This window comes from Sinocyclocheilus grahami, unplaced genomic scaffold (genome assembly GCF_001515645.1).
Source record: "Sinocyclocheilus grahami isolate Dianchi unplaced genomic scaffold, SAMN03320097.WGS_v1.1 scaffold6.1, whole genome shotgun sequence".
In the NCBI taxonomy this organism is placed as follows: Eukaryota; Metazoa; Chordata; class Actinopteri; order Cypriniformes; family Cyprinidae; genus Sinocyclocheilus; species Sinocyclocheilus grahami.
The window spans coordinates 2,462,835-2,481,867 of NW_015505185.1; the positions used below are offsets into that span (position 1 = coordinate 2,462,835).

The 19,033-nt window shown below is 37.4% G+C and overlaps 1 protein-coding gene across 1 annotated transcript in view; it reads left to right on the forward strand.

The window, feature by feature from the left end:
* Positions 1-19,033, forward strand: part of LOC107587941 (protocadherin Fat 4-like) — a 20,389-nt gene extending 1,356 nt beyond the window's left edge. The window contains exons 2-18 of the mRNA XM_016275914.1: positions 2,837-3,006; positions 3,116-3,460; positions 5,215-6,125; positions 7,296-7,473; positions 7,831-8,011; positions 8,577-8,827; positions 8,927-13,255; positions 13,351-13,452; positions 13,812-14,113; positions 14,231-14,316; positions 14,447-14,620; positions 14,701-14,828; positions 14,913-15,130; positions 15,856-16,129; positions 16,370-17,476; positions 18,387-18,647; positions 18,938-19,033. Coding sequence (XP_016131400.1) covers positions 2,837-3,006; positions 3,116-3,460; positions 5,215-6,125; positions 7,296-7,473; positions 7,831-8,011; positions 8,577-8,827; positions 8,927-13,255; positions 13,351-13,452; positions 13,812-14,113; positions 14,231-14,316; positions 14,447-14,620; positions 14,701-14,828; positions 14,913-15,130; positions 15,856-16,129; positions 16,370-17,476; positions 18,387-18,628 — 8,998 coding nt within the window. The 3' untranslated portion in view covers positions 18,629-18,647; positions 18,938-19,033. The remainder of the gene's footprint in view (positions 1-2,836; positions 3,007-3,115; positions 3,461-5,214; positions 6,126-7,295; positions 7,474-7,830; positions 8,012-8,576; positions 8,828-8,926; positions 13,256-13,350; positions 13,453-13,811; positions 14,114-14,230; positions 14,317-14,446; positions 14,621-14,700; positions 14,829-14,912; positions 15,131-15,855; positions 16,130-16,369; positions 17,477-18,386; positions 18,648-18,937) is intronic.

Sequence of the window (19,033 nt, forward strand, 5' to 3'; positions counted from 1 at the left end):
CACACACACACACATATATATATATATATATACATACATACATATATACACACATACATACATATACTGTATTACACACACACACACACACAAAGAAAAACAAGTAGATAGAATAGAAAAAATAGAAAGCTAGTGTTTGTTAGTTTTTTGTTGTTGTTTTTTGTTTTTAAATAAAAAATAAAACAAAAAAGAAGATAAATATAGATAAAGTAGAATTAAAATAGAATAGAAAGTGCTAGAGTTAGAGGGTCAAATAAGCATAATATTTATGCTTGTAAATGAATTTATCTGTTGCTATAATATTCAAGGGGAAATGACAAGTCCACAATAGACAAGCTCTTAACCTTCATATTTGTCATAGCTCAATTGTAAACCAAGCAGTACGACCTAATTTACTATTAATTGCTTGACCTGAAGTCAAATACCTGGAAGATGGGGGGAAAAAACCAGAAACAAACACCTCAACACTCTTAAAAATAAAGGTGCTTCAAAAGGTTCTTCAAGCGATGCCATAGAAGAACCATTTTTGGTTCCACAAAGAACCATTCAGTCAAAGGTTCTTTAAAGAACCATCTCTTTCTTACCTTTTTATAATCTGAAGAACCTTCTTTCACCACAAAGAACCTTTTGTGAAACAGAAAGGTTCTTCAGATGTTAAAGGTTCTTTATGGAACCATTTAGACAAAAAGGTTCTTCTATTGGCATCATGAAGCACCTTTATTTTTAAGAGTGAAGGCTAGAAAAATAAAGGCAGACTGTTTCTAGATCCACCAGAGGGCGCTTAAGGGGTGCAGTTGATAGTTAAGTTTGTAATCAGTTTGAATAATCTGGTAAATGGAGCCTTTTGATTGCAATTGACAAAGCAGTGAAGCAAAGAAAGTGCCTCTGGATTTTAAATTAGATTTGAAACTACTTTAAAGAAAACGTGTCTTGGGCTCTTGTGGTAACAGTACAAACCAAGATGCTTTCAAATGTATGGTTTTGTAAGTTGACACCATTTTGCAATGGCATTTTTATTTTATTAAGCATGTCTAAAAAGACATGCTTGATCTGTGCCTCACTCGCTGTAGGCTATATTCACTATATTCGCTTTTGCTTAGCATTTTTATAATGTTGACTCTAGACATATCCGTCTTAAAGAATAGATGTTTCATTCTACATAGAGCTGGTTGTGCCCTCTTATAAACTCCACCATGTTGACATCACTGAGCTGCTGCTGCTACTATAGTGTCTTCTTATTATCATATCTGGACAAAAGCACCTGCCTGCAGGGCTGAACTGGGGTTAAAAATCCATCCAGCCCACGAGTTCCCCCGAGAATGTTTTGCTGGGTTATAGGGCCTTAAATTGGATTGAATAAATGAATAAATAAAACAGGACAGAAATAAATGATAGATTGCATTCATTTTCACATAGAAACGCACTTAAAGCATTGATTTTGAGCTAGAATGCAGGAAATTTACTGCTAATATATTGTCATAATTTCCTCACCCTCATGTCATTCCAAACCTGTATGACTTACTTTCTTGTGTGAAACACAAAAGAAGATATTTTGTAGAATGTTACCAACCCATTTTGGTTACCCTTGATTTCTACTGTATGGACAAAAATGTCTTTAATTTCTCAAATCGTCTTCATGTCAGAAGAAAGAAATTCATGTTTGGAATGACCGCCCTCTTATAAGCTCCACCATGTTGACATCACTGAGCTGCTGCTGCTACTATAGTGTCTTGAGCTTCTTATTATCATATCTGGACAAAAGCACCTGCCTGCAGGGCTGAACTGGGGTTAAAAATCCATCCAGCCCACGAGTTCCCCCGAGAATGTTTTGCTGGGTTATAGGGCCTTAAATTGGAGTGAATAAATGAATAAATAAAACAGGACAGAAATAAATGATAGATTGCATTCATTTTCACATAGAAACGCACTTAAAGCATTGATTTTGAGCTAGAATGCAGGAAATTTACTGCTAATAAATTGTCATAATTTCCTCACCCTCATGTCATTCCAAACCTGTATGAATTATTAGTTTACAAACGTTACCTGCGCTTTTTGGCGTTACAGTTGCAGATGCGGTGTAACAGGAAGCGCCAGTAAAATCGTCCCAGGCTCACAGCACAGGAGGACAAATGGACAATCTATCAGCCACACACACACACACACACACACTGCACACTGCACACTGGACAGAGAGATGGCGCATACAAAGATCCAGTGGATCTTCAAATATGTTTTATGTCCGAGAAAAGTTCTTATTTGTGTAGCGAGGTAATATATATATATAGATATATATAGATATATAGATATAATACTTAATTACAGTATTTATTCTTAATTTAACAATAATACAAATATAAATAAACAAGTGAGAATTACCTGGTGTAGCTTTTTTTTATTTAAAAATAAGTGAAAGTTTATGGTGCGTTCAGCTGAACAGGATTAGAACATTCCATTTTATTCCTCAAGCCTCTCTTTGGATACCAGATTGTCCACATCTAAGTTGACATTTTAGAGCTTAACAAAAGCAGGTACCTGGGGAACCCAAATAAAGAAACATATTCAGGTTGGCGTGGGATACTGTGGTAAGGGGAGAGCTTTCAAAGCACAGACCTTACACAAATCAAGGTGTACTGTTGCCTCTTTTAGAAAAGGTCTCTCACAAAGAGCCCTTTCCTGCATGTCATGTGGGATTTAATGTATGAAACTGTTCCATGTTTCTTGCTCCACACCTTTGCTATGATATTTTTTCCCCCAGAAGTGGCTAATGTAATTTATAAGTAAAATATTTCCTTCTTTTGTTCACACAGATTTTCTTCTATGGTGTTTGCTCTAACAGTTCACCACGGACACAGAGGGAGAATAGTAATGAAAAGAAGTGGTTCAACATCTCAGCTCTGCCATATACAAGCAGATCAGGCTTAGCTCCACTTCGCAGTAGAAGGTTTACACAGCTACCCTTTTCCAAATCTGTGTATTCATTTGAAGTGCGGGAAGACACACCACCTGGTGAGCATTGCTTTTTAATATTATATTATTTCTATGTTGTCTAATCTTTTTCGTGGGCACTTGTATTTGCTAAAATACTTGAATTCAGCTTTGTCTGTCACCTTCATAGGAACAATTGTGGGACATGTGAAGACAGCATATAGTGAGGAGAATGAAACCTCAGTGTACTCTGTTCAGGAGGATGATGGTGATGGTCTTTTTCTTCTCAATCCACATTCTGGAGAATTTCTCCTGTCCCGTGCTCTGGATTTTGAGGTGGAGCGTTACTACATCCTGACTGTAGCAGCTCAGCAGGGGGACAGTGAGCTCACCAGGGTCAGAGTGTACTTCAACGTGATCGATGTCAATGACAACCCACCAGTGTTCAGCCAAAATGCCTTCTCGGCCTCCATACCAGAAAACTCACCTGTTGGAATGTGCTTCCTAAATCTGAATGTTTCAGATCCAGATGAGGGTAACATTGCACTACATACACTACCATATATATATATATATATATATATATATATATATATATATCTTTCCTAAGTTTTAAAGACAACTAAAAAGATGACTAATTACTCAGAGCAGTCACGGTATCTTGTTAAACAGATTTGAAAAGGCAATCTTATGGCACAATTTGTGTGAATACTGTTATGGCCAAAACGGTGACCTGTACATTATTTGAATGATTTTTGATTGTTACATTTCTTGGTGCTTGTAAACAGCTTATACTAAATAAATGCTTAAGGACCAAATCAGCACATTAGAATGATTTCTGAGGAATCATGTGTCACTGAAGACTGGAGCAATAGCTGCTAAAAATTCTACATTGCATGACAGGAATAAATGACATATTAAAATAGAAAACAGTTCTTTTAAATTGTATCAATATTTCACAATATTACTGTTTTACTGTATTTTTGATCAAATAAATGCAGCCTTGGCGAAGAGACCTCTTTCTAAAACATTTTAAAAAGCTTAACAACCCCATACTTTTGAACTGTAGAATATGTGATCATGTGTGTGATCATACATCTGGTATCTTCTGGTTTAAACCTGGTTTTTGAAAATATTTTGTCTTTTTTGGGGGGTTTTACAATCTCAAATTGAGACATGTAGCAACACATACGTTTATTCAATACAGAATTAGCACAATGGGCGGTACAGGTCATAGCTTTTATTTGCCTTCAAGCACAACCTCAACGTTCACACATTTGAAAAGCTTTGGGAAATGCAGAACTGGCTGAAGAGGTCTCATTAAATCTTACGTCATTTCTTCTTTGTTCTCCTTCAGTCTCAGGATGATGAATAGGGGTTTCTCTCTTGGGGATGCTAGCAACTGCTAATAATGGAGAACCCCCTGTCTTGGCTTCTCTTATTTCAGGTTCAGGAGAAAGCATATTGTGTTCCACATATTCAGTACACAGTGAAATTCACAGTTCCTTTTAACCCATTTGGGGAAGTTTTTGATGAGGATGCTCAGGATTACATACAAGTTTAGTAATAAGAGTGATCAAGATTATAGAGATTTTTGTTCTGTACATTTGTTCTGGAAATATGTTGTCTAGAGGTGTTATACCAAAACGTTAATGTCCTTTTTGGATTTGTATCAAGCCTTTTATTAAATTGGCAAACTTTTTGGATGTAAATCTGGTGATTATTAATATCACCTTTGCCATCATCTAACACAAGATAATCTTTAAAAAACACTGATAATTCAGTAAGGCTGTTAAATGCAATCTTTAATGAATCTTAAAATTAATATCAGTTTTTCATATTGTATGTAATATTGCTGTGATGCCTATGTAGCATTTTATATTTTAATGTTTTATTTTTAAGTTACTCAGACAAAATATTGAGAATTTGAATGTTAGCCATTTATTGATAATCAGCCACAACATTAAAATAATTATAAATATGTTCATTTCAGCCAGAATTTTAATCTGTGCATCATCCATAGTTTATTCGGTACATATTTAGCAGATTATTTTTCAGAATTTTTTGGCCTTCTTTTCTAGGATTCTGATCACTGATAGGAGCATACTTTATAGCAAAAAAAATAAATAAATCAGGGATTGAAGTTTATTTCCTATAATTGGCCTACATTATGGCCTTTTTCTAAAATACCTAGCTTTTGTATGTAAATCTGGTTATTATTATCACCTGCTCAGGCATTTCATTACAAGTATGTTTTATGTCAGGTGCTCTTTTTCTTGTATCTGACAGGTATATATGGAGAAGTGGATTTGATGGTGACATCTGGAAATCTTGAGAGCAAGTTCTCTATAAACCAGCATCAAGCTCTATGTCTTAGAGGGGAGTTAGATAGAGAGACAAATGCTATGTATAGCCTCATTGTCCAGGCCAGTGATCATGCTCTACCCATAGAGGCTCGACTCACAACCTCAGTGGATGTTACCATCTATCTTCTGGATGTCAATGACAACTCCCCTCTCATCACGACCCCCAGTACTGTTAGTTTTCCAGAGAATGCACCTCTTCATTCTGTCGTTACGGTTATACAGGCCACAGATGCTGATGCTGGATCTAATGGTGAAGTTGTTTTCAATGTTGAGAGTGCAGAAGAACAACCGTTCAGTATAAATAGTTTGACTGGGGTTGTGTACCTAAAGAAGCCATTGGACAGAGAAACCGAGGACGTTCTCACAGTCACATTGAATGTCAAAGATAAAGGTGTTCCTCCATTGTTCAGCTCAATGAACCTCACAGTCCTTATTGAGGATGAGAACGATCACAATCCAGAGTTCACTCAAAGCTCCTACAGTCTTTCAGTATATGAGGATGTACCTCGTGGAACAAGCCTGCTCAGAGTTAATGCAAGTGATCAAGATATTGGGTCAAATGGGCAGGTGCGGTTCTCTGTCTCAGAGAGTGGGTTCATGGTGGACTCTGTTCTAGGTGTGGTCTCAGTGATAGACAAGATGGACCGTGAGAAGAAGCCTTTCTACAGCTTTTTTGTCATAGCAGAAGACCAGGGAGATATTCAAAGGTCTGCCACAGCAACCATTAGCATCACAGTCCTGGACGTTAATGACTGTTTTCCTCTTTTTTCATCCGAATCACTGACATTACATGTCTTCGAAAATGGGGAAGATTCTTCGCAGCACTCCCATCAGGTACTTAATATGAATTGGACTTTTGGGCCCGTATTCACAAAACATCTTAAGGCTAAAAGTAGCTCATAACTCGCTGATTTAGGAGAAAATCTTAAAAACAATGGGCGTGTCAGTCCTAAATTTAACTCCAAAATTTTTGTTCTAAGAGTATTTTACAAAGTCTTTTAGTGATAAAACTAGCTCCTAAATCTGTGAAACGTTAGGAGTAGTGAAGGGGACTCTTAAGCCACTAAGACCAAACCACAAACTATCCAAAAATGGCTGTCTGCCTCGGAACGTAAACATTTTAGAAACATTTGACGATAAAGAGCTTTTAAAAAGGTATCGCCTTTTGTTTTGGTGGTTATCCCAACTCCAAATTTTCCTTAGATTATATCCTTGTTTTCATTAACCAGTTGGGCATGAAGTAATAGCTGGTCTTGCGTCCAGTTTGGTTTTCTTTTACATTTGCATTGTTTAAGCACACATGTAAGAGGCTGACAATTAGCTGAACATATTCAATTCAATTCAAGTTTATTTGTATAGCGCTTTTTACGATACAAATCGTTGCAAAGCAACTTTACAGAAAATTTAGTTTCTACAATATTTAGTAGTAGCTTATCAGTGGTGACTGTCAGTTTATGTACATATGGCAGAAATGTATGGAAAAATCCATTAAAGACATAATCAAACAGACGATGAACACGATTAGCAGCAATTATTATATGATGCAATCAAACTTATAGCAAAATTTGGTAGTTCTGTATGTTGTTTTAGGGTTGGCATCATCTGAGGTCCTTCTGAGGGGTTTGCATCATCTCTTCTCAGGTGTTCTATATATACTTGTTTAATTGGTGACACTTAGCCTGCATTTTAAAATCTTTATTTGAATGTGGCAATTAACATTTTTATTTTTAAACCTTTATTTGAGTATGGCAACATAATATTGCGCTCTACAATATTTCTATGAATAAATCTCTGACAGAGACAATCAGCCAATCACTGTGTGCATAGTAAGCATGCTGACATCATCCATAGCAACGAGGTCAACCCCGCCCTTACTCTTAGCTTAAGACTTCCCTCTATTCCTTAGTAAAAGTTTGTCTCAGTAGAATCTGAATCTGTTTTTCCTCTTTGAATTTTAATATATTCTTCAGTGGTTCATGAAGATGTGAAATGTGTCTTTTGTAGATACATGCCTCTGATGAAGATTCTGATGAAGTTAATGGTCAGCTGACATATTCTATAGAATCAGGAAATGATGAGAGTCTCTTCTCGCTTCGTTCCAATGGAACGTTCCAAATCTTAGAAGATCTTGATAGAGAACTGAAAAGCCAATACATGTTAAAAGTTATTGCTGTGGATTCAGGTAATCATTTGTCTCATTTACTGCAATGTCTCATTAGATATAACCAGTTAATTTGCTAGTTTGTAGGTTACTTTGATATTCTAGGAATACAATAATCTTAAAATGAATATTTCCATACTGTACACCATAATGCTGTGATGCCTAAATTCACTTGTAGCATTTAAAACTATTTATTTTATGGTTTTAATGTTTTATTTTTCTTTTATTTAATTTTAGCATCTGCCATATACCGGTTATCAGCCTTAACAGGGAAATAATTATTGATTTATTGGTGTCAAACAGATTTTTAATCAGTGCATCCCAAGTTTAAGTACATATTCAGAGAATTGTTCTAAATTCTTTGTCCATTCTTTCTAGGATTTCCGTCACTGTCAGGCACAGGTACCTTGGTTATTGTTGTTGATGATGTCAATGACAACATTCCAATATTTGACAGTGAGTCATTCAGTACTCACATACTCGAGGATTCTCCTGTTGGGACTGCTTTTCTGAGAGTTACAGCTTCAGACTTAGATGGCGGTACCAATGGACAGCTAAGGTATTTTGATAATTACACTTTCACGAGTTCGCCTGCCCATTCAGTCCTGACAGATAATGGTAAACGAACTTGGATTGCTGTCCGCAAAGGAGGCTTGACTCGAGCTCTGAGAAAGAACTTATGATGGTAAGGTGTGGAGGAAAAAGAGAGGAATTTAGAGGAGGGGTGGAGGGATGCCAGAAGAATTGTTTCTGGAACGGACCATGACTGCTGCTTATATACAATCATAACAGTGATTGACAGGACTGGATGAGTAGGCTCCACCCGAATCTTGGGAACTTCAAATAATGTGGCCATAATATTAGCATTTTCAGTAAAAAGAACTTATGTTTTTGTCATATACTGTATGAGCTAGTGTTATTTTAGTGTTATTTATATATTCTATGTATTTAAGCTTTTTAAGTTAAAATTTTGTATAAAATGTGTATTTTATTTTATTTCAGCTTTATTACAATTACCAAAAGCCATTTTTTTATCATTTTAATTTAACATGAACAACACTGATATGAGTTTGTGTAATATAACAAAGCTGAGTGTAAATATTTAACTTATATTTCACTTGCAGATATTCTTTAGAGGGCCTAGATCTTCCTTTTTCTATCAATGAAACATCTGGGGATTTATTCACCACAAGTGCCTTGGACAGAGAGACAGTGGCTTTTTACCAATTTTTGGTGACTGTCACTGACGGACATCCAACGAAGCCTCTTTCCAGTTCAGCTGTTGTTTCAGTAACAGTTGAGGATGTGAATGATCACTTCCCGTCCTTTCTTTATGGACCATATGTGGCTAATGTTCCTGCTTTGATAACCAAAGGTGAATGTACATTATTGTGATTACCTTAATAGTAGTTATCCAGTGTTTTAGACCATTGCCTTTTAGTTTCAATAAACTACTTTTTTCTGTATTTTACAGGATCAGTGGTCTGCACAGTGATGGCAAAAGATGCAGATGCTGGATTGAACGCAAAACTAAATTTTTCTCTTCATGGCCAACGTGCCCATCTCTTCTCCATGAACTCTCGCACAGGAACAGTGTTTATGACAGATTCTGTGAAGAGAAGAAATGATATCACAGTTGAAGTTCATGTGCAGGATGGAGCAGATCTGCCAAAAATGGACACAACAACCTTGACTGTCAGATTCCAGAATGATACATACTTTCCTCATATTGCAGTCCAAGATTATAAGGACGTCCTCTCTGAGGATGCGCCCACAGGGACCCTGGTGACTATTGTCACTGCAGAAACACAAAGAAATGCACCAGTGTCTTTCTATCTGGCCTCTGGAAACTTTGAGGAGGTTTTTGAACTTCACCACAGCACTGGTGAGCTGACTGTCAAGGATCCCTTAGATTTTGAAACCAACATGTATTTTCATCTAATAGTTGAAGCCAGAGACTCAGGGATACCGCCTTTTTCATCATATGCTGAACTTAATTTGAATATCAGTGATGTGAATGATAACCCACCGGTGTTCTCACAAAACATCTACAAATGTGAAGTGTATGAGAACTTGGCTTTAAGTAGGGTGTGTGATGTGTTAGCCACCGATGCCGACTCTGGAGTGTTTGCAGAGGTGGAGTACTTCATTTTGGCTGGTAACTCTAAGGGTGCATTTAAAATAGACAAAATTCGTGGCAGTCTTTTCTTAACAAAACGTTTGGATCGAGAAAAAATACCATATTACAATCTTACCCTCAAGGCTGTTGATAAAGAAAACAACAGTCTTTCAGCCATTGCAGCAGTTATCATTGTAGTTCTTGACACAAATGATCATGCACCTCGTTTCTCACAGATTTTCATCGCAGAGGTTCCTGAGGATGCTCCTGTTGGTTTTTCAGTCATTCAGATAACTGCTACAGATGAAGATGTTGGTCTAAATGCTGTCATTGAATATACAATCATGGGCCAAAATGGTGAGTTTCCATTCAGTATTGATAAAATCACTGGCAGTTTACTGGTACTGCATCCTTTGGACAGAGAAGATCAAGATCATTATATAGTGAAGGTTAACGCCAATGATTCTGCTTGGAGCATCAGCACAGACGTCACCATAGACATTACAGATGTCAACGACAACACACCGTTCTTCTATCAATCGCTTTACACTCACACTGTCCCTGAGATGAAGATGCACAAAGTTTTACTTCTACAAATTAGTGCTACTGACAGGGATCTTGGTGAGAATGCCCAAATCCTCTACTTCGTTGACCCACCAAATGAACTTTTCTTGGTAAATGCATCAACTGGGGAAATTTCAACCAAACAGCCGGTTGTTCTTCATGAATCTGAATCTGTAAATTTTACTTTCACAGTTGTGGCATCAGACTGCGGAAGTGTTCCTTTGAACAGCTCTAGCATTGTTTCAGTGACATTAGTACGACATAATCAATTCCCACCCTCGTTTTTACCCTTCAGGCCTTTAGTACCAGTCCCTTTAACCCTGGATGTGGGAATAGAAGTAATCCAGATATCTGCAGTAGATCAAGATTCTCTTGAAATGAACAACAGTGTTGAGTACTTTAATAGTGCTGGCAATGGATCTCTATATTTTGAGGTAGAACATAACAGCGGAAGAGTGCTGGTAAATAAAACTTTAGCAAATAGCCTTAACACCATCCTAACACTTCAAATCACTGCCAAAGATAAAGGACTTCCTCCTCTTTCTGCACAGATTGAAATCAGTTTTGAGGTTACACATGAGAACATGTTCACGCCACATTTTCTTAACAGCAAAGTGGAGTTTTTTGTTCCAGAAGATTTGTCCATTGGTTCCGTTATTGGGAAAATCCAAGGCAAAGATAAAGATGTTGGCATTAATGGTGTTATTTCCTATTCTTTTGATGGTGGGAATGAAAATGGATTGTTTTCAATAGGACAATTTTCAGGATTGATCATGCTGGTTAAAACGCTTGACTTCGAGGAATTCGAAACTCACCATCTAAACGTCATTGCCGAGGATGGAGGCTGGCATCCCAAGATGGAGAGACTTAATATCATAGTATATGTGAAAGATTTAAATGATAACCCTCCTGTATTTACATCTACTAATTACATTGCCACCGTTTCAGAAAATGCTTTAATTGGTACCTCAGTTTTGCAGGTTTGGGCGAATGACGCTGACACTGGAATTCACTCCCAAATCACATATTCACTTATTGCAGGAGACATCCATCTCTTCTATTTGGACACCAAAAATGGCACTATCTCCACTTTAGGGATATTTGATTATGAGCAGAATCAGCATTTTGAACTTACAGTCAAGGCCACCAACATCGGCTTTCCATATTTGTTTGATATTGCCCATGTACACATCCAGATCGCTGGCCTCAATGAATTCATCCCTGCTTTTCAAAAACATCTATACAACTTCACGGTGTCGGAGGCTTTGCTGCCACAAACTGAAATAGGAAGGGTTGTTGCCATAGACTATGACCAAGGGCCTGATGGAGAAGTGTTTTACGTACTTGCGGGGCAAAGTAAAAAAGCTAATTTTGTGCTGGACGAGCATACAGGAATAATATATATCTCAAAAGATTTGAAAAATCGTCTCCAAAATGATGAAGTCCTACGGGTGCTGGCAAAAAACAGAGGGGCCATTACAGGATTTAATGTTGATGAGGCATTGATATATCTACACATACTAGATGAAAATGATCCCCCTGAGTTTGAGTCGATGCTTTACACCGCAGCAGTATCAGAGGACATCTCGATTGGGACCTCCATAACTAAAGTCAAAGCGGTGGACCGGGATGTGATCCTAGAATGGAGCAGGTTTTCTTATGGCATAGAACATGGAAATATCAATAGTTCCTTCATTATAGACCCAGTCAGTGGGGTCATTTCGGTTAACAGTCACCTGGATAGAGAGATGTGGGCCATCTATAACCTGTCGGTCATTGCTGTTGACGAGGGCTCTCCTGCTGTAACCGGAAGCACTAAGGTAGCAATCGCCATCACTGATGTGAATGACAATCCTCCCAAACTGTTGACCACTGAAGGGTTTATCCGAGAAAACCAACCTGCTGGCACTCTGGTCTCCACTTTAGCAGCCACAGATGATGATCTTCCTCCAAATCAAGGTCCTTTCACATATTGGATGATGAGACCTACTGAAGGTTTTTCGCTTACATCTGATGGCGTTCTCTTCACCTTGAGGCCCTTTGATCGGGAGCGCAATCCTCTTTTTCATATACATATTGTGATTCAAGATGCTGGCAAGCCTCCAGTGTCTTCCACCACTTTGTTTCATATTAAAGTTCTTGATGAAAATGACAATGCACCGCTCCAGAGAAACATTAATATATTGGTGAAATATTATGGAAGTTCCTTCCCAGGAGGACTAATCGGAAATGTTAGACCGACTGATCAGGACGAACTGGATGTGTTCAATTGTACAATCAAAAACAGGCCACTTAGGATGTTTAGTTTCCCATTCGGGATGTGTAATTTGTGGTCCTCCCCATACCAAGGAGAGGCAACTTATAATATTTCAGTCGAAGCAAGTGACCAGCTTCACCCTTCGGTCAACAACAGCATCTACATCAATTACAAAGGCTTTACTAACGTCTCTCTGGACAACTGCGTGTTGTTCTACATCTCTATATCTACTGTTGAGGAATTTCTGTCTTTGAAGTATTTAAAATTTGTCAAAGCTTTGGATAGCCTCTTTAACCTACAAGCATCCAAAACACATGTGTTTGGAATGAAGTTGCAAGGAGATAAAATGCTGCTTCTGGCTGCAGTGAAAAGCTACAATAGTCAGTATCTAACTGGAGAGGTGGCAAGAGGAATATCAAGCATGCATAAAAAGTTACTGGAAGTGCAAAGCAATGTGACTATATCCCAAATAGCCAGCGACCCCTGTATGCTCCATCCTTGCCATAATGGTGCCACCTGCAACAGAAACATTCACATCAGTCAGGAAGTTGCTGTGTTGGAAAGTTCTAGTCTTATATTTGTATCTCCATATTTTGTGGAAATCTTTAACTGCTCTTGTCCAGCAGGCTTTACAGGTGATGCATGTGAACTAGACTTTGATGAATGCGCCAAGGAACCTTGTGAAAATGGGGGAAACTGCTATAACAATCCAGGAACTTATTTTTGTCAATGTAAAGATGGATTCTCAGGACCGCACTGTACTATAGTTGATAATGAATGTCAAACGGTGATATGTTTAAATGGAGGAACGTGCTGGAACAGACAGGGAGGGTTCATCTGTGATTGCAGCCTAGGCTATGAAGGTATGGTCATATACTTGTGAAGAAACACTTTTTGTGTGTCTGTCTAGTTTTAATGGATTTGTCGTAAATTAATTAACCACTTATTTTTGTTACAGGAACATTTTGTGATCGTATTGTTGACCACTGTGCTTCCTCCCCTTGTGTGTATGGCAACTGCTCCAGTTTTTTAACTGGCTTTTCTTGCCAGTGTCCATTTGGTAAGAGGAACTTTTCTGTCTACATGTAACTTTTTATATATTCTTTCTTATATGATTTAGTTTCTGACCTGATTTTGTGATAATGACCATAGGCATATATTTGAGATATTAATTTCTATTCATTATATTAATATTATATTATTTTAATTATTTATTTTTAAATTAAGAGTATGTTGTATTAAGCTTAATTTATTATTTATATATATATATTATTTGAAGTGATAATAATATATAATTTTACTTAGAAAAGTATGAATAATGCATTATTCATTATTGAATTCAGTTTATGAATTATCATATTAACGATATCATTGAATATATTTATTTCTGATTATGTCTGACATTCCTTTTATTGTTAGGTGTGAGTGGAGTCAACTGTGAAGAGCACAGTTATGGCTTTCAGGAAATTTCTTACATAGAACTTCCTCCATTGGATCCACAGTATAACTTCATCTATTTGGAATTTGCAACTGTGCAGCAAAACGCTTTGCTTTTGTACAACCATGGTGACCCATCAACTTCAGACTTCCTGGCCCTTGAAATTGTGAGAGGAAGACTGTGGCTGTCTTATGATCTTGGATCTGGAGTGATAAGATTGGAAACAGGGAAGATAGTGGCTGATGGAAGTTTTCACAACATCACCGTAAGAAGAACTGGAAATGTACGTGATTCCCATACACGGTTATTTTTCAGTCTTAGGAATCAATCAAACCATTTTTGTGAAAGATTTTTGAGATATTTTGCAGGTATACATGCTTAATGCTTTTGTGTCTCTCAGATAGCCTCTCTAGAAATAGACAACTGCTCTCCCCATGAACCGCAAGGCTTTTGCTTGTCGCAAAATGGTGCCTCTGGAACCCAAAGGTAATATTTAGTTTAATCTCACCTTTCTGTTGCAGATTTAACATGCTAGTAAGCATAATTACAAACTGCTATTATTTGTTTATGTTACTGAACTCATGTAACTGAAACTTTAAATTACATTTACAACCAGGACTCTGGAAGTGAGCTCAAATAACATGACGTTTGGCGGCATAAAGTCCATTGATGTCATTTTACAGAGGCAGATCAGGACTCATGACTTTGTTGGCTGTATGAGAAACATGCACGTGAACAACTTCAGTCCAGATTCCTTAAAATCTCTGGCATCCCAGAATGTTCTTGATAGGTCAGTTTCAAAATATTCTTTATAACTATAGAAGTTCTATTATAATGCCATGTTTCAGTTTATTTCTTTTTGATTATCAGATGTCCACGAGCAGATATTCCTCCTTGTGAAACCACAGTGTGTTTGAATGAAGGAGTTTGTCAAGACCGATGGTCGCACCACCACTGCCAATGTAGAGACCATTTCACAGGACCCAACTGTGCCATGAGTAATTTCTTGTTTTTCTTTTATTGTTTTCTGTTATAGTGCAACGTTTAAAATCTTAAAGTGAATGTCATTTTGTTTCTGATAGATTTGGCTGAGCAGCATGTATTGTTTCTCAACGGGGAGGCCTACATTGAGTTTGCTGTCAAGGAAAGCTACAGAAGAAACCAGCTACTGCAAGCCATCCTGGATGGGAAAGAAGGAGATTTTCAGGGATTTGACAGTGTTGAGATCAAGATGAGGACTGTCAGAAGAAATGGTGTTTTGGTTGTGTGCTGGTGTCAAACCGTTCATCTAAAACTTCAGGTGAGCTCTTGGAGAATTCAATTGAATTATTACTAATTATTCAATTCAAGTTAAGCTCATTTGATAGAATATGCAGCATCATGTTACTTTCATCAATAAAATCATTTCAACTTTGTGAGGAAAATTGAGCTTATGTTGAGGCATCTACAATGAAAGTATAAGCGGACAGTTTTTCAGAGGATTAAAAAGCAGTGAATGTAATGTGAAGCTTATAATTTTATAAAAAAGCACTTTTTAATCTTTCTTCTGTTAAACCTTGTGTATTATTTAATTAGTAAAGTTGTTCATTTTTTACAGCCATTTTAGAGATGAATTGTTATGTTGTTCAGGCCACAAAACTGTAACATTTGATTTTGGCAAGGTGACTGTATTTAAATAGCGCATTTGATACACAATGGTAATTCAAAGTGCTTTACATTAAGTTTATAAAAAAGAAAAAAAGAAAAGAAAGAATAATATAAAAATTACAAACAAATTTTTTTATTTTAAAACAGAACGGGAAAACAGCTTAATAAGCAATTTTTTCACACTAAAATCATGTTAAAACACATATTGTTTTTGTCTTGTGGCTATACTTTTGAAATATGAAACATGCAAAACATTAATGTTACACAACAGTAAACACCTTCGATAAACTCAAATCTTCAATATCTGAACTACTTTGTCAGTGTTGTCTGATAAATCTGCCAGTTCAGTTCAGAACATGTTTTCTCTTGCCTTCTCAGATATCAGATGGAAAACCTCTGTATGTGTTCACCAATGTCACATCTGGTCAGCGACTGGAGCTCTCAATAGAGGGAAATGTGTCCGATGGACAGTGGCATGTTCTTCATCTGCGCAGAAGAGGCTCATACATGTCTCTGTTTCTGGATGAACGGCCTGTAGTGAACACCACCAATGGCACCATAACTCACCCCACATTCTTAGTGGAGACCATTTTTCTGGGCTCTGCTCCGTTGAAAGAATCTAGAGATGTCCCAGAGATTATCCAGAACTTAGGTTAGATTGCCTCTGATTTGTTGCTTAGTTGGTTATACAATATTGCAAGTTTTATTGTCAAAAGCAGGGCTATTATAGAATAGAATTTGAACATTGGTTATTTTTTCAGATGTTAATCGTGTCAGTGTTGCAAAAATTATCAGTTATGAAACAACTCTTTTCATTTTAGTTTTCATAACCAATTTACCCATATATTAAAATTATATTTGGTTGGTTATGTTGCTTTTCTTGGTTTTCTAGGTTTCAGAGGATGTGTGGAATACATCAAATTCAACGGCCACCTCCTGTCATACAACGGCTACAATGAGATAGTCGATGCCAACTCCAGCCCGCCTGTCTTCCAAACCTACTGCGTTTCTCCAAACCACTGTGTTCTGACTCCATGTCTGAATGATTCCTGTCTATCTGAGCCCTGCTGGAATGATAGTGACTGTGGATCTTCTTCCAAAGACGACTACTGGTGCATCTGTCTGCACAATGTGTCTTCGTGTGGATCTTGCTCATCTGATGTCGTCCACAGCGAGGCCTGTTCTCAAACCCAAAAGAGCGAAGTCCCTGTATGGATTGTAGCAGTCATTTTTCCCATTGTCCTCATTCTTCTGATCCTAGTTCTCTGTATTATCCTCAGAAGACAAGGCAAACTCTGTGAGGGCGAAAAGAGGAGTCAAATCTACCTCATGCCGCCAAGCAAACAGCACGGCACGGATAACCTGGGATTTAGTTTAAGTCCTGCTGATGAGCGTCCTCAAAATGTGTCAAATGAAGCCAGCAAGCAGCCAGATCTGATAAATCCAAGGGATTCTATGCGAGTAGTGGAAAGCTATACTGAAAGCGGGCCTTCTTGTCATGTCTCAGGTTTTGGAGGGAGTGAACTGGAGTACTATGAGATTGACAGCACATACTCCGATGTGAAGAAGACCCTACAGCTGAAGAAGGAGGATGAACGTGGAGAACTGGTGAACGGCAATCCAATAGTTTCTCAATCCATCATGCAACCTCAAACTAATCATAATCCATCTCCTAAACTTCAGAGAACATCTGGAGGTAATATTAACCAGTGGCAACGTCAATCCCAACTGTTCTTCAAGAGAAAGCTGGCTCCTGATCTGACAGGCCCTCCAGAACATCTCTCAGCAGATGAGGTTGAGAAACTGAACACCCCACAGGACCACAAGGGATACCCTTATCAGATTTTCAGAGAGTGTCCCATAAAGCCGTGCACAGACGGGCCAGTAGAGACATCTTCAGAAAGTGAAAGTCACTGCTCCTTCACCGGCTCAGAGTTTGACTGTGGGAGAGAACTGTCCCTCATCAGCTCACGTGACAAAGATGAACATCCACCTGAAGGCAAGGACACATGTGCAGTTTCATTTATCTGACACCCAAATTAAAGTTGTTTATAAAAGTAGGGCGAATATTGGTTTTGCACTTTAGTTATTATACAACTCTTTATATCCAAAAATATAACTAAATAAGAATTTATTTTGAAAGTTGAATAACTTTTTTTTCTAGTTAATCACAACACTGACCCGAACTAATAGTGACATCTTGTGGTTTGATCAAATGAAGAAAAAAACAATAGCCATTTAGTGGCCATTTAATGTCTCTTCACCACCAGAGCCTTCCAAATGTCTTTATTTAGGTTATATTTTACATGACTGTCAAAGTACTTTAGTTTGCCAGCATGATATTATTTTTATTATTTTTCTAATTGGATCATTAATAATATAGGCCTATGTTAATTCAAAATTCCATCTTTGAGACTGCCAGTGTATCCATTCCAGCACTTTGTCAATATTCAAATGAAATAACTATAATTCATTCCAAAATAATTGGTTTGTTTGAATCGACTCCAAAATTATGATTTATATGATATGATCATTTTGGGCACGTCATGCAAAGGGCAGCCTAGCTACCTTCCTGTACACGCTTTGAAGTCAGAAAACACAAAACGTCTAGCAGAATCTATATTAATGGCAGCCAGAGGAAAACAGAAGAAGATACCATCTAAGTACTAGAAGAAAAAAACAATAGCCATTTAGTGGCCATTTAATGTCTCTCCACCACCAGAGCCTTCCAAATGTCAGACTGTGCTTTAGGAAACCAGGAAGGCCTTTACTTTCTTATCTTTTGATACCGTTGACTATCCAGTTGAAATATTAAGAAATTAATTTTGTTAAATGTGAATATACAAATTTAAATTGTGTTATGACAGTTACTGAGCCGATACCCCCCCTCCCCACTGTTTCAGCTGCAGATTGGTCCAGAGGACAGTTTATCCTGAAGGCCCCTTCACCGTTCAGAGATGTGGTCACATCCCCCTCTGTCCAGAGTCTCCCGAACACCTCTGTCTCCGGCGGGATCCAGCAGCTTGAGAATCTCCTAAATCTAGGAGTGCATTTTAACACCTATGTGGATGTGTTTGAGGACATAGCCAGCTTACCAACCCATCAGCCAAATGACTGTGATTTTCAGAGCGATCAAGAGGAAAACATTTGAAAATCATGTTAAAAACAAGGTATTCAGTTTATTTATCATTCATATAGGCTACTTTAAATCACTTATTAAAATTGGACCAGTGAAATACTGATGAATCATTCCTTTCATAAGAACATTAATAAAAGAGTAAATATGCTATTTATAATTATAATGACATATGTGCAAGCACATTGTACACTTACCAATAGTGACTTAATCATCAATAGTATAATGCATAATAATCTTTTTACATTGGCGCCATCTGTTGTCAGATCTTTAACATTTCATCTGCTTATATCCTACACTCTCAGATCATGACTGATTCCATAGGTTTTGTGGAGCTGAACTATGAGTTTTCTAATCACTTAAATGTCAAAGATGAGGTGAATTGTGTTTTTATACTGAATTAAATAACTGTATTTTGTA